At 36.0% G+C, this 16,701-nt stretch overlaps 1 protein-coding gene across 1 annotated transcript; it reads right to left on the bottom strand.

Annotated features, from left to right (window-relative positions):
* Positions 1 to 528: 528 nt before the first annotated feature.
* LOC129246838 (lysosomal thioesterase PPT2 homolog) lies at positions 529 to 12,692 on the bottom strand. Its single transcript, XM_054885492.1, has 5 exons — positions 12,510 to 12,692; positions 1,351 to 1,492; positions 1,180 to 1,287; positions 855 to 1,128; positions 529 to 801 (listed from the first exon to the last, which is right to left on the bottom strand). The coding sequence occupies exons 1-5, from the start codon at positions 12,645 to 12,647 to the stop codon at positions 603 to 605; spliced, it is 861 nt and encodes a 286-aa protein (XP_054741467.1). The 5' UTR covers positions 12,648 to 12,692; the 3' UTR covers positions 529 to 602.
* Between the last annotated feature and the right edge of the window lie 4,009 nt (positions 12,693 to 16,701).

The following is a 16,701-nucleotide window of genomic DNA, read 5'->3' on the forward strand; positions in this document are numbered from 1 at the left end:
TATTAGAAGCGTTTAATTACTACAGGAAAAAGGATTATAGTATCCACCCAAATGTTGTGTTCGGCCCAATTGTCCCGTTTTGAAATTTCAAAAGGAAAAACCCTGGAAGTGTTGCTCTTATGGCAATATCTGAATCAACTTGTATGTATCTGCTACTTCTACACTTTTTATAGCCTTCTATAACGTCTTTAAAGGTAGCTCTGTTGCAATTATGCTCCTTCTACACTTAGATCCGCCGAATCTACGCAATATGACAACAGTGTGCTGATTCCACGTATTCCAATCACTTCTACCGATTTGCCGTTCAATTTCAAGAGGCAACAGTTTCCAGTACTGCTTCCGTTTACAATTACAATAAAAAAATACGAATACAATCTTCAAATTTATTTGAATTGAACTGGAAAATCCATGTTTTCCCCATAGCTTGCCAGACTTGCAACTCCGTATAAATTATTCAGTTCTAGCCCAAACGAGCACACCAAAAATATTGTCTGCTTGCATTAAGATAATAAATGACAATTAATATCGTTAATATTTTTCTAATTGGTTGTTTTTACTTTATTTATTGAGGCTTAACAACGCACGCCGGGTATTAGCTAGTTTCAATCTAAATATGGAAGAATCACTTCCTGTATAACGCGTCGATTCGTATGCCACGTAAGATGATGGACAAATGGTTTGATGACTATTATTAACTTGCCATTTTCTTCAAGAGTTTTTAAACCAATCGTATCGGCGGTATAAATTTTCCGTTTGTGTAGAGGTATTGTATTAAACGTTTGGTTGAAAAAACCGAAGTGACTGCAACAAAGAAAAGCAAAAAATAAAATTTTCAAAATAATTTTCTTACCAACCTCGATTCCCAAGGCGTAATCACACCATCATTTGGGCCGCCAACTAAAATCATTTTATTTAAACGAAGTAAGGCACTTTTATACTGGCTAGAATTCAATGTTGGAAATTCATTGTTTATAATTGGCAAAAATTTGCTAAATTTAAAGTACAAGTCCTGTTCCAGAGGATCGTTCCAGTAATTCGCTATTGATATGTGTTGCCCCACATTGGAATAGAAGAGTTCATAGGCACTATTCGCTGCCAGGTCAGGAAATATTAGGTGCAAGAAATTCGCTAAAAATAATTCGATATTACCATTCGAAAATACTCCTAAACTTAGCTTACCTCCGAATTGACCTGCTTGCGGTGATGATAGTGAAATGAAGGTTCTTACGTTATGAGAAGGTAGGGTTTGAATGGCGGCTCGTGCTATTAGTCCCCCTTGAGAGTATCCTATGTAAAAAGACCAATTTTATAGAGACTACAATTTCGAAGTAGTAAACATATACGTCGTGCCTACTACATTGATACCATCCGGATGGATCTTTCCGATTTCATTCAAATAGTTCCGGAACTCTGCAACTTGCCGCCAGGAATTTTCTAAACTTGACCATCCGCTATATTTGTCACAGTTGTAGATTTTCGTTCCAGGATGTCCCTGAAATGTTTAAGGATGTTTCCGAAAACGTATATAATAAGGTGGAATCTAAACGATATCTTAAATATCTAGTATTTTTTCTCACTATACCAGTAACTGAAATACATATTATGGAGTTCTAAATAAAAAGGATACCCTAAACTAAAAGTTGTAAGTAGTAAGAAAACGGTAACTCAAAAAGGAATGATGATGTTATTTATGAACTATTTGTATAAATAAAAACATCTGAAAAAAACTTGTTTAATCACTTCCAAAAAGGGATGTTTATACTTACATACATATAGTATATGAGTGAAAAATTCATTGAATTAAAAATAAGAACAGGTATAAATTAATTTCACTTGCAGTATTCTCACCAATCTCGAATACGCATCAACAATCAAATAAATCGTGGACTTAACCATCCAAATAGCGTTGGGTTTGACAAATGCCGGGACTAGCAGTCACGCAACACTACTACCACGTCCGTAGCATTTTAAAATTAAACATCCAACGAGAGTAGGATAAAGTAGGGAGCCCCCCTTTCAACTTGTACATTTCGAAGCTCTCTCCAAACTTTCTAGCTTCTTTCTGCACGGAATTCTTTGATAGTTTACTCTTATTCTCAGCGCATACAACCACGATTACCACGCAAGCGCAAATCAGATTCTCACGTCGCTAGGCGATACCAGTTGGGGGCAAATACAAATAAATAGAGTTCATAAGCACCTTCATAAACTCTCGCCTCCGAGTCCAATCACCACCGATTGCAGACAAAGACCTTCAGCCGCTTCATGAGGCCTGCATTACCCTGGCACAATTACTGAATACTGTAGCAGGTTGAATTCCTACATATCCAGAATTGATCATATATAATATATACTGACATATTTTCGACATGTATTTAGTACAGGGCCTACAATTTATAAATAAAAAATGTTTTTTTTCGTCGTGGGCACGCTCACAGTCGTTTCATCATTATTGGAGCTCTACATTTCTCTACAAATTAACGTTGCCTTTTATAGCTTCAATCCCTTCTTATTTACTTGAAATGGCCTCACAGAAAACAATCAAATACCTTAAATCGGCTGATCATTGCTACACAATTTTTACAGAATATCGTTGAATTACTTTTTCTTGGAATTTCTATTGCAGTAATTTGATTATTATGTTGGCATACCGCACCGTCCTGTTGAAGCCATATATTGTCAATACCGGTCTTTAAGACAAAGATCTCGGTCTTTTGTAACCCAAGAAAGGTTACCGCTTAGAAGTTATATTCTAAGTAAACCTTTATAATTGATCGGTTAGCGAGCTCAGTTGCACATTTTATTTAAAAGTGTTAATCGTTTGAAAACATGGAAACTAAAGGAAAAGAAATTAGTGTATCAGAAAGAAAAAAATTTTTAGCATCTTGGCAATAACTACCGAAATATTGGCAAAGCTATTGGGAGAATGTTCAACGTGTAGGAAACCGACATTTTAAAATCTAAGCCCAGGTGTGGGCGCCTAAGAACACTTGCGATTCTGGAAGTGCGCAGCATAATCAATATGATATGTGAAGGTTAACCTCCCGAGTTACATCATCAAAAATTGTTCGAAACGTCAACCAAACGTAAATCAAAAGTTTTACATAAAGCTGGACATAGTGGTCGCTTGAAGAAAGCGATTTATAATTTATTAATAATTATATGATTAAGCCTCCCGAGTTTTGGAAACAAGTAATTTTTTCAGACGAAAGAAATTTGAAGCAAATCAGGCACTGCTCTTGAGAAACAAAGATTTGCTGATACAGTCAAATTTTAGAATTTACTGAATCGACAATGAATGAATGGGAGTATTTGAACCTTTTGAATAGGAATTTGAGCATCACAGTGCCGAAAATATTGGCTTATCAAGAACGTTTTGACTTCATCTAGATAACGGCCCAAAACACAGCCGAGATCGTTATGCTTTGGCTATAGTGCAACGCTTCAAAACAGCTCAAAATACCCCATACTCGCCAGATCTCAATTCTATTGAGTATCTGTGGGCTTTATTAGAAAAATGAATTGGACAGCTTGAAGTAACAAGTAAAATGGCTTTGCGAAGTTTTATGGCGGCAGAATGGACGGATTACAACTGAGGAAATAGAGAAATATTAATTTTTGTTTTTGTATATTACTTATAAAGCTTTTTCCATCTGTTTTAAAACTTAACGCAGAATTTTTGGTCGCTTCATTGTTGTTACTGCAAATATTGCATGTCACTGCAGTTACTTACCGTTATGTAAGAAATGAAGTGAGGAATCTCATTATTTTCCTTTGCAACTTAAGGGGGAGGTAGGGTTTAGCGCTAAAAAAAAAACACTTTTTTTGTGAATTTTTTACAGAAATATGGCTTATTGTACATCTTTTCAATAAGTTTTTAAAAAAATATTAATAATAAAATATTGACAAATAAGCCCATGACAGAGTTTTTTTGGAGATATGTTTTTCGAGAGGTGCTCTGCGGTGCCAATCGGCATTCGTCGTAGAATCATCTGAAACTAAAAAAGTCGAATTTTTCAGTTAAAGTATGACGTAATGCTCCCCCCTACATTAATAAAAATTTTTTTTTTTTCATTTTTGTAGTTTTGGTGGCAAAAAAACGTAAAACGAGCATTTTTGGCGAAAAATTTCGCCATATTTGTAAGTGAAAAACAACCTTAAAAAACAAAAAATAAAAAAAAAAAACAGTGTAGGGGGGGAGGTATTTTTGATTTAGAAAACGTGTGCCAAATTTGAAAAGAATCGGTTGAATAGTTTCGGAGTTGTGATTGGCACCGACTTTTAAGAAGTCATTTCGGGAAAAACGCGTTTGAAAAAATGACTCTGAGAAATTATCGATGCTCCGCTTTCGAGGTAGAGTGCCTACAAAGGCTATAACTTTGAGAGTTCTGCTCCGATCCACTTAAAATTTTGACACAACATTCTTGAAATGATTTACTATAAGATGAGTGAAGAAAAAAAATTTCGATTTTGTGACCCTACCGCCCCCTTAAGAATGTATTGAAGGAATAAATACATAAAATATGTTTCCAAGTATTAATTTACCTTTAGTTTTTAATCAACTTTAAAATGTTTGAAAGGTGAACATAAAACCCATAGAGTCTGGGTTGTATATGTACTCTATGTGTATTTATATTCCTGTGCAATGTTTGCGGACTAAACGTGTGTATGTGAGTGTTGTAATTAATTACACTGTGTGACAAAAAAAAAATTAAATATACTTTTATAGAGACCTAGCATAACTTGCGTGTATAGAAAAACTAAAAAAATGGTATAGGAGAAATTTCCAATACACCCCCAAAATCTCATTTTATGGCCATAAAACCGTTTTTCAGTAGGTTGATGTGAATAATCACTCCAAACTTCGCCAATTTCCATCCGATTTCGAATTTGTTTTTTTAGTTCGAAAGAACAAAAACAAACCTTTTTGACAGAGTGTTGACAATTTTTCTGAAATGACAACTGACGAGACTGTAGACGGAAGTATTTGGAATTTTTTTATTTTTTCTCTATTTTTTGAACTTTGAGGATTTTTTTTAGTACACTACTGTTATAGTAAATTTAATTTTGCGTCGAATGAGCTATATTTGACTGTAATTGAATTAAAATTAATAGAGTTGTAGGAGTTTTAAGATTTTATTTTTTTTTTTACTAATTTGGTATGTAGGTATAACTTACGCTAAATGGGAAATGTAGTTTTCATTTTTGCTATTTTACTATAAAACACAAACGGTTTGACTTTTTTAACTAATTTTTTTTTTTATTATCGAGTTTGAACATATACATTTAAGTATGAAATTCGATTTCTTTTGCATGACCACCGCGTGCACGTTTTACGAAGGCCAATCGTTGAACCTAATTTTCGACCACTCTTTTGCATAAATCGGCCGAAATTCCAGCAATTTCGCGTTCAATATTGGCTCTGAGCTCACAAATCGTCGCCGGCTTGTTACTGTAGACCAATGACTTCACATAACCCCAAAACGGGACGGCTTGTTAAATGGACCGTAAAATGGCCGTAATGCTCTTAAAGTAGCAGCAACAGAACGATTATTTTCATAAAAAATTTGCACGATTTGCAATCGTTGCTCAAGTGTGTAGCGTTCCATGATGAAATGTATACTAATGAAGTTTACAAATGACAGGCGAAAAATAAAAAATATTGCGTCGTTCGCCCTCCCTATCGGAAAAAAGTTGAAGCGCACCTATTGAATAACCCTATATAAAATAAAATATATATATTGCAACAAATCACGAAAGTACGCGAACCTACTGGCAACAAAAACTGAACGAATGAGACACTGAAACAAAAACATGAATTGGCCTTGGCACCAGAGGATAAGACAGAACAAGGTGAGACAGAACACACGAGTTGCCATATCTAGAAATAACGAAAGTGGTTAAGCACATGTATATAAGCAGAGGTGCATGCGCACAAAGTAATCAGTCTTAAGCTGACCGTTTTAAAGTGCAAACGTAAAGTAAAGTGAAATTAAATAAAGCAAGCAAGTTGTGTTGCCATTAGCTTGCGATTTTTATTTAGCAATTCAGTGATCGAACTCGAGAAATTATAGAGACGTTTACTTAAAGAAAAACATAACAATATACTTAGTTCTGCCATAAGTTCTGTTACAAGTTAAGTCCGTTATAAATATGAAATTATAATACTTTTTTTTAATAAAGCTAGTTATCTTGCAAATATTAAAAAAATTAAATTCTCATTCGAAATGGTCACCATTTGCCATTCCGTTATTGCAGTACGCACGGATTTCATGGATATTGACGTCGATACTCGAACCAAAGATTGTTTAAGACTCTCCAAATTTCTGTGACATCTTCGATAGGCCATGTTCTCGAATTCGGTCCACAAAGTTTAGTACAAAGGATTCAGATCTGGACTTTCAGACGGCCAACCTTCTGCGGCTATGAACCCAGGCATATTGTTTTATAGTCACTGCTAGGTGATTTTTGCATTATGTGTTGGAGTGGAATCTTGCTGGAAGGTCCAACTCTTTCCATTGAAAAGAGTACTGCTCAACTGCTTCCCCACGCCTTCTAGGACTTCCTCTTGTCACACTTTTGCTCTGGTCTTAACACCTCTTACGCAGAAATGAAGAGATATAACGCCTTACAAAACACCTCCCACCAAACCATTACGGAAACTGGATGGTGACCACGCAGAATTCTTCAAGCAAAATTTTTTGCGTCTTTTGAGCTTTTGGCATAAATTTTATCGGCTTTTCTTATTAAAACCTTCTTCAAACGTGAACATTTTTTCATCTGTGAAAATAATAATATATAATATTTTCATGGCCTTTGACCGCGTGCCACCGAGGACGCTGCTTGCATTTGTCGAATCTAATTTTCTTCAAGCGCGTTATCAAAAGATGAGTTAAGCGACGAAATGCTTTCATGTGGAAATCATCTTTAATTAGTCTTGACATAGATCAGGTCGATACATTCATTCATGATTTTCTACTTTCTAAGGAGATTTCTACGAATTCTTTCTCGAACAGCTTTTATGACTTCACTGGTTGGAGCCACGCGAGGACGACCACTTCTTTTACTGTATGTTACTTCAGACGTGTGGGAAAAATGATTGATCGTGCTGTATACAAACATTCCCGAAATATTAAGTTCTTTCAGCATTTTGTAAATCTCAATTGCACTTTTACCACACTTATGTAAGGCAATCACTGTAATACGAATTAGCTCCCCATTCCATTGTTAACGAGCAAAATTTGCCACGAAACTGAGTATAATTTATGAGTGAACAATGCATACAAACAAAATTTTTCCTTCGGGAACTTTTTTCTACGAATTTGTTCTCGCCGTATGCATTGTAAGATTTATCACAGAATTCATGTCAAGACTAAATATATAAAATATACATAGTGAACAGATTTCAAAGGTGAGCTTTTTAACAGGCCGTTATTCGGCCCTGCGCGAATTTGACAGAATCAGCTGATGGCCTGGCGTCACTTACGGTGTGTTTACAAAAAACTTGAAATTGTATTGATGATATACGAAAAAAATCGAACAATGGCACTTCGTTGCCATCTAAGCACCGACAGTTTGGACGAGTGTTTGTATGAATGTGAAATGATCGTGCAGAATTCAGCTGCCGGATCCCCAAGTCACGTGGCAGCCAAATTTTCCATCACATGGTGAAAAGATTTTTAAAGGTGTACTACGTAGCAGTCTGTTATTCGGCTCTGAGCGAATTTGACAGCGATGTGACTTGGAATGTGTTTCACAAAATTTAGCTTGTGGACATCCCAAGTGACGTGGAATAAAAGTTCCCCTAAACAAAAAATTATTTTTTCTATCCCTATTTTATTTTTCTGCATAGCTAAAGAGCAAACCTGGTAATCTATCATCCTTGTAAAATATACATATAAACCAAGGATAATAGATTACAGGTTTGCTAGTTAGCTATGGTGAAAAGGAAATTGAGAAGGGAACTGTGGCTGTCACGTCACTTGTATTTACACATTCGTCCAATCAGTCTTTCAGTCACAGTCACATAGGAATGAAGCAACATGAGCGAAGGTTGTGTTGACTTTTTCGGGAAATAATGCAACTCGCTTTGAAAAAAATGGATGTTAAGGGGGGATAGAGGGGTGCATCCCCATCACCAAACTGAAAACCGCACCCCTCGCAGGCTTATAGTTTTTAAATTATTTACTGTTATGTACTTTATGTTGGTATTGTCAGACAACTCAGAGACGTTCAATGGAAGGATGTTTGTAAATCTGCAGTATTTTTTGCTTAAGTTTAGAATTGAGAAACATTTTTGAAAATATAAACATTGATGTTTATGGAAAAAGGCATCGCAGGAGGGAATTTGGAATAAAATTTGCGCGATTGTGTGGCTTATTTAATACACGTCTATAACTCATCGAAACTTAAAAAGAATGATATAAAAGGTATCACAAAAAATAGTTTAGTAATTAAAAACCAAAAAGCACGGTTTAAAAGTATATTTTATTGCTTCAATAATCTCTACAAAGGAGAGTTTAGTTTTTTTTCATAGAACTCTTCTTCGTGTGGGCGGCCTTCGTGCAAGGGGCACAATAACAATCATCAACACTGAACTGAAATACTTCATTTTTGTTCATATTTTTATTTTCATTTGCAGGCATCCAGCAACACAATGCTGTTCTCAATTCAAAATGAATTGTTACTCTCGTTTAAAATTGGAAAGTTATGATATTGATAAATGAATTTGCATTTAATGTTCAAAGAAATATGTATACTTTGTGAATTTAAGGGGTTATATAGTATACCTTGTGTTGGACTAAAAAATCGAAAATTTTATTATGGCATATTCTAAAAGTACATCATCTTAAAAATATAAATTCAAAAAATCATAAAGATCGGAGCACTAGAACGAAAGTTCCAGATCGTGAAAGCGCGCGACCTTATCCATAAATGAAGTGCACGCAAAACTTTAGACGCGATTATCTCGAGTCCCGTTTTTTGAAAATTATCGTCGGGGTGATCATTATTTATCAAAAACTATTTGACCGATTTGCATAAACTTGTTTTTTAATTATTCGAAGTTAAAACCTCATAAATCTGACTATTATAAATATTTGCATAGTTCGCTGGAATTAATTTTTTTTTAATTTATCAACCCCTCAAAAATCGTTTTTTTTGGTGCAAAGCGGTTTTCATATCAAGAAAAATTTGTTTTTTTTTTTTTGGTAAATAAACCGTTCACTTTCACTAAACATTTTTCTACAATAATCATTTAATTTTTTTTATTTCAGTTGAGTTGCTCATGCGCTACCGTGATCACCGCAAGCCTGTGCTAAAAAACGGCGTTTCGGGGGATGGCGATATGAACAATAAATATTTTTTTAAATAAAAACACATACCCTTCAGTATGATATATCCCTCATTTGAAGAAAAGTTCTAAAACATATTTAAAAAAAATGATGACAATCGTTTTTTCGGTCTCACAAGGTATATAACCCCTTAAGCGAAAGTAAAGTTTAGAAAAAACATTTTATAATGTGCCAAACTATAGTGAACCCGTAGGCAACTTGAAGTCAAATAATTGCAAAACTATTATTTCTGGAATATTGGGAGTTATAAAGGGAGCATGGAAGATTCATTGACACCCAAGATTTTGGAATTGTAAACGGTCGGTATTAGTGCATCATGGTAAAGAGGGCCGCCGTGGATTAAGTAGGACAAAGTTGGAGATTCTTCGCAGTGATAAAGCGATAAACTCTAACGAGATAAACCTTCAGTATATGCCATTATCGACCAATCGTCAGCATACAAGAAGAAGCTTCGAGATCTAGAATCTACCTTATCCTCATCTATTTTAAATTTTGATCTTGAAAGATGACTGACGAATGAGTGGTCGCAGATAGTTCGCGGTCCACCTCTTTAATCGCGCGGGAGGGTGGACACTTTAATTTTATCTGGTAGCATGGAGTAGCTGATTGTATCGAAAGCCTTCGACAAGTCGCGGTTGTTGTTCTTGAACCACTCCCTAACATCTCCACCAAGTTGCAATAAATAACTCATTATACTTTGCCTAAAATTGCCCATGTCGCATTATACCAAATCCGACTCTTTTTTTCGTATATCACTAACACATGATGAAAAGATGTTTAGTGGTGTGGGCAATATCAGACCGTTAGCCTTCTCTCAGCGAACTTGCAGAATCAGCGATTGGGCTGACGTAGCAGGAGTTATGAATAGGTTTGTTTACAAACAAATTAAGAATGTGTTAGTTATACGCGAAAAAATGTAAGACAATGTCTCTTCGTTGCCGTCTAAACAACGACAGATTTGGCAAGTGTGTGAATTTGTTTGAAATTATCGTGTAGATTTCAGTTGGCGATAAGATTATATTATATTATTGTATGAAATTAATAATACGTTCACATATAAGTAGATTACTTCTTCGCGCTTAACTCAAAATCCCTAATTAAAAAGCGAGATATCCCATACAACATTTCTCTCCCAAAATCTGAGATTATAAAATAATCCTAGATAACAACGATACTTTTTGACATACAGCCCTGTGTTTTCTGTGTTGTCGATAATTATTACTACGAATGTAAGGAGAAACATCAAAATTCAAACTAAATGAAATGGATACCGGCAAAGAAAACAGGTCTGTAAACATAATTCTAATAAAATTTTATCAGAAAAAAGCGTGTGTTCATAAACGTTTTGTCCTCTTATTACTTATTATAAAATGTAATAGAGAATATCCCATGCGCATTGCTGTCATGAATTTTTGCAACCTCAGTAAACGTCGCATACGGATTTCCTCCAACTGTTTATTATTAGCAGCCAATGGCGTAATCAAATTAGCTATTCTTCTCCTTGTATTTTGTTCATATCGTTAATAACAATTAAAGAAACCAAAAAGACCGAAATATTCCACCAAAATAATTTCTGTGAAGAAAAACTCTCAAAGCAGTATTGACAGCTGGTTGTAAATTTTGTAGGTAATCTGCCATATGTGAACGGGTAGATTAATTTGGTGGATTTATAGGTGATTACTGCATATGTGGTTGATGTCCTCGTGAGAGTAAAGGCTGACATCACTGCTATCCAAGAGATGCGATGGACGGGGCAAAGCAAGAAAACCATAGGACTTTGCGACGTCTACTACAGCTGCCATGTAAAGGAGCGCAAATTCGGTGTTGGATTTGTTGTGGGAGAGAGACTTTGTCGCCAAGTACTGTCGTTCACTCCGGTGGACGAGCGACTCGCAACAATCCGCATCAAAGCCTGTTTTTTTAACATATCGCTAATTTGCGCTAACGCCCCGACGGAAGAGAAGGACGATGCGACCAAAGATTCCTTCTATGAGTGCTTGCAACGATCCTATGAGCTTTGCCCCTGCCACGACATAAAAATCGTGCTTGGCGACTTCAATGCCAGGGTGGGCAAGGAGGAAATTTTTGGTCCTACAGATGGAGAATTCAGCCTGCACAACGAAACATCCGGTAATGGACAGAGGCTGATCGACTTCGCCGGGGCCCGAAACGTGGTAGTCTGCAGCACCAGATTCCAGCATAAGAAGATGTATTAGATGTACGTACGATCCGAGGATCCAACAGCGACTCGGATCACTACCTTGTTGTAGCCAAACTGCGCACACGCCTCTGTGCAGCAAAAAACGTACATCCAACTACGCAAAGAATATTTAACATCGAAAAGCTGCAATCACAACCGACAGCCAGAAGATTCGCCACTTGACTCTCACTCCTCACTCTCAGAGAGAGAGCCTAACAAACTGGCATGTACGAACAATGGAGCAACATTTCTCGTTTTCGACGTACCGACGCCGAAGAAGAAATCGGATTCCGGCGAGCCCGAAAAAAAAAGTACGACGAGGAATGTCATGCTGCTGCTATAGAGCCACGCTGCTATAGAGCCACGCTGCGATTGGGCGCAACGCGAGCCATGTGGGATCTCTACAGAGAGCTAAAAATGGAAGAGAGACGTATTATCCGAAAGAAGAAACGTGAGGCCGAAATACGTGAGTGCGAGGAGCTTGAGATGCTAGCCAATAGGAACAACGCTAGAAAATTTTACCAGAAAGTTCGGCGGCTTGCAGAAGGTTTTAAGACCGGGGCGATTTCCTGTAACGGCGATCTGGTGACTGACGTACAGAGCAATCTTAAATTATGGAGGGAACACTTCTCGAACCTGTTAAACAGTGACAGCAGCGCATGTCACAGAGAATGTGAAGATCCCGATACCCCAATCGTTGACGACGGAATTACCGTTCCGATACCCGATCATGACGAGGTGAGAATAGCTATAACACGGCTAAAGAACAACAAAGGTCACGATCACCTAAGCCCGTCAATTTCATTCAGAGCCAAATATCACACATCTAAACATCTTTTCCCCATGCATATAAACCAATTTTAGGATGTGAGTGACCATATCTATCCCACCTTGGAGCATGAATACAAAATTTTCCCAAAACAATATGCCGATGCCTTAATTTGTCAATTGTTTACCTTTTCAATTTCGTGAACCAAGACCTCCATCTTTTCGGCTCCTGACAAAACACCATGCATTAATACTACAGGCTTAAAAGAGGTGCCCTCGCAAATAAAGCAGAGGTGGATGAGAAAAACTAACTTCAAAGTATACATTGGTCTCCTAAGAAATATTTTACAGTTTGGTAGTCAGAAACAAATTCATGAAAACAGTTTCGTAAAATATATCGATAATGATAGCGAAATGTTGCTTAAGGTCCTCGCACACGATTCGATTTCACTGTCAATTTGCTGAAACTCAAGTTGAATTTTTAAATGCTTACCCTTAGCAATTGGCGATTTCTAATTGAATAGGAAGCAGGTTATTTGTGATGTTTTCTTTCTCGCAAACATTTCGCATTCCGTCTGCTTTTATCCTGCGATGTCACCGGAGCGGAAATACCCTCTCCATCCTTGGACTTCGCTATATGAAAGGGTGGATGTACCCATGCACACCTTATCACAAGAACACCCTTTTGTTTACTTTTAAGGATTACACTTAACTAATTTTACAAAAATCAGACATCACGGGTTTTAAACCAATGCGTGGCTTTATCGCTTTTTATGCCGGAATTTATTTGCCGAAATCACTGCTTTTTACATATATATGTAGGTTGCTAAAAAATCACATCATACTTTTTTTGAAAAGAACCTTTATTATTTAACATTAACTAATTTTACAAAAAAAAAAATGTATGTTTAAAACCCATTAAGAGAGGGTTATGAAACTGCGTTGTTTAAATTGAAAATCAGACATAATCACTCATAACCGCTGTGCTTCTTTATATTAATAAAATAAATCTATATTTAAAAACAATTGCAGTAGTTATTTTACGGCAACAACGATTAAATGAAACGGGTATCATAGATAATAAGATGGGAAACTCTTTCATTTTGAGAGAGAGCGCGCCCATGAGGACGTTTCAAAACTTGGCAGCACTCACACATTATGGGATTTTGAACAGCCGATAGGCGAAATGGCAGGCTGCCAGAAGAAATACGCCCAAAATAACTGACGAAAACAGTTCGTTTTTGCTTAATGGAGAAATGACGTGTTGAAATGTTTATAATTATTTATCTTAAAATTAATTCAATTGAAATGTAATGATTTGAATTGAAGTGAGTTTGTAGACTCCAAAGCTCGTTATATCCTTTTCGACTTCTACTTTTATTTAGGCTTATGTATATTACATAATGTAATTTTATTGAAAACTGTGTGTTGGTTCATGTAAATTTGTATATACGTAAATATTCTATGGTTGAAAAGCGTAGGTAAGGGAATTGAATTTGAGTTTGAGATATTTTGCAAAAATTAAAGGTAATCTGCTTTAACTTCTGTTCCTTGTTTGAGAATTTTTTTTTTGTTACCCACTTTCTGTGTTATATGTGTAAAAATCGCAATATGTCATGTTTTTAATTATAACTTATGTTTTTCGTGTTCATTACTTTATTATTATTAAACTGCTTTTGTATTTCAATAAATAAATTTTTAAATAATTTCATTTACATACATATACATTTTTTGCTTATTTATGTACATATTTCATACGGATTGTGCTGATTTTTAGTGTATGTAGGTGTTTACGAGTGGTATAAGGCTATTGGGCAAACGCACACTAAATACTAACCTCAATGGTGGTGTGGAAACTAAAACTTGCCAATTTTTTTTTAAATACCCAATTCATGTTTCTACCGGTGTGGCAATATTGGCAAAAGTTATAAAAAATGCACATTTTTCAGCACTCTCACGAGAAAAAGAGTTTCCCCATCTAGTCATCTATGACCGGTATGCCAGTAACCTCACCTAGAGCGCATGACTACCGTCTTGGTCACATTTTGCCCACCTCAACCATTTAACATGTTTTATTTTAATCCTTTGTAAATAAAAGCAAAAATACCATTTTAATATGATTTTTAATATAACAATAATAAAAATGTAGATATTTATATATTGTTCAAATTTTCTGTATTAAAAATTATTCGTAGTTTTGTCATCCAACATACAACCAAACATGTCATAAATCTTTATATTAATTAAGAAGTTTTACATGAATATTACTGTGATACTACGAATCACATACTGAAATAGGCACACTGCCTCAGCACACCGGTGCGTTCCGGTAACGTAGAACCGACTGCCTACTGCCGCGTCTTTTCAATGACTTGGCCTTACCATGCTGTTGCATTTTCTCGTAGATCACCGACAGCACGAAATCGTATAATGATTGTATCTGGAAAAAAATTAAAATAATATTACAATATTATTCTAATTTCTATTGATAAATGCATAACTCAACACACGCTGCTATGTTGCTTTGCTATTAGCTGCACATTGCCGCTAAAGCCCATCTGCTGCTGCGCAAATTGTCAATATAACATGCACATAAAATCCTATAATTTTTATAGCACTGCACACGATCTTTTGCCTTTTGTTGTTGATAACACTGCTTCTGCTTATGACAACGACTGATTGGATGAGTCTGTGAATACGTGTGAAATGAGTGGGCTGAATTCTGCCGCCGCGTCCCCGGTGGCGTAGCTGCTGAAGTTACTCGCTTAATTTCGTTTTTCACCTTAACTGATGGCCACACCTGGCAATCTATCATCCTTGGCCTTGTGTGCGCGATTATATGTACATATACATGTGTAAAACAATTAGCATAGTTTTGTTGGAAGTTCAGATTAGAATTGTTTTTGCATTTTTTAGACAGGAACATTTGTGTATTTATTCTGGTACTCGTGTATGTAGATATGAGAATGCGATGTAATTAATTCTAATTGCTTTCCCACCACCACTAAGTTATTTGTTTAATTGCTCAATTATTTCACGTTTCGGTGCTGAAAATCTTCGCGGTTTTTTATACAAATTTTCGTCGTGATTAACGACTCTTGCGGTTTTTCTGGATTACAGCTCTTGAACTTCTTGAAGTAGATCGAAATTTCTTACCGACACATCTAGGTCAATTTACCCATTTTGGAATATTGCCTCAACAATACGAGGCGGCCGCCGTAGCCGAATGGGTTGGTGCGTGATTACCATTCGGAATTCACAGAGAGAACGTAGGTTCGAATCTCGGTGACACACCAAAATTAAGAAAAACATTTTTCTAATAGCGGTCGCCCCTCGGCAGGCAATGGCAAACCTCCGAGTGTATTTCTGCCATGAAAAAGCTCCTCATAAAAATATCTACCGTTCGGAATCGGCTTAAAACTGTAGGTCCCTCCATTTGTGGATTAACATCAAGACGCACACCACTGATAGGAGGAGGAGTTTGGCCAAACACCCAAAAAGGGTGTATGCGCCAATAATATACATACATATGTGTATATATAATACGAAAGCAAATTCGATGTATCGATGCCTTCAGCCCCTGCTTACCACTTGCTTCACTTATTAATTTATCTTATTAAATCTTGATAGTATGCTTAGAGATGATTGTGGGGTCGAAGTTTCTCATGTAACAGTCCGCCAAGTTTTGGAAAAGCACAATTATACGAGTTACTCGAAAAAAGCCTTTGCTCTCTGCACAGCGGTTATCTTTCGCTAACTCAACCAGATAGATACTGGGATGATATTCTGCGATGAGACTAAAATCATGCTGTATTACAACAGCCCCAAAAGGCAATCAACTAGTACTAGGACAACAATCAAACAATATTCATAAGGTCAGAATGTCGCTTCTTTTTAATTCTAATAAAGTATTGGATACATGAGCCGTAAGTCTGGATATTAATTCAATAGAAGATTTGTGGACATATTTTAAAGAAAAAAATTGCAAAAAAAAAACTCAAAACTCTGACAGAGCTCAAAAACGTTACTTTAGAGGAATTGCACAAGATACCCCAGGACTATGATGTTCAAAAATTGGTTGCTTCTATGAGAAGCAGCCCACAACGTGTTATGTATGCTCAGGGTAGTCATACAAAGTACTGATTCACATTCAATTTTGTAAAACATATGACTTAAAGCTATTAGCTGCAAATGTAAAAATACTTTCTTGACAGCTGTGTTTGAAGTGCATATTGTTTTTGATTTTTATTTTCGTGCTATTTTTAAACGGAATATCTTTATTTTTTGCTATTGACTTATACATTATTTATACAAGTCAAATAAAACGAAAGATTGAAAGAAAAAATATATTGAAAAAATTTATATTTTCTTAAGCACTCT

Source organism: Anastrepha obliqua, chromosome 5 (assembly GCF_027943255.1).
Source record: "Anastrepha obliqua isolate idAnaObli1 chromosome 5, idAnaObli1_1.0, whole genome shotgun sequence".
Lineage (NCBI taxonomy): Eukaryota > Metazoa > Arthropoda > Insecta > Diptera > Tephritidae > Anastrepha > Anastrepha obliqua.

Coding starts and splice junctions, on each gene's coding strand:
- LOC129246838 (XM_054885492.1), bottom strand. CDS start 12,647: ATGTATACTTTGAAGTTAGTTTTTCTCATCCACCTCTGCTTTATTTGC. Junction 1,493..12,509: donor TGGTTCACGAAATTGAAAAG/GTAAACAATTGA, acceptor TAAACATTTCAG/GGACATCCTGGAACGAAAAT. Junction 1,129..1,179: donor GCAAGCAGGTCAATTCGGAG/GTAAGCTAAGTT, acceptor AATTATTTTTAG/CGAATTTCTTGCACCTAATA.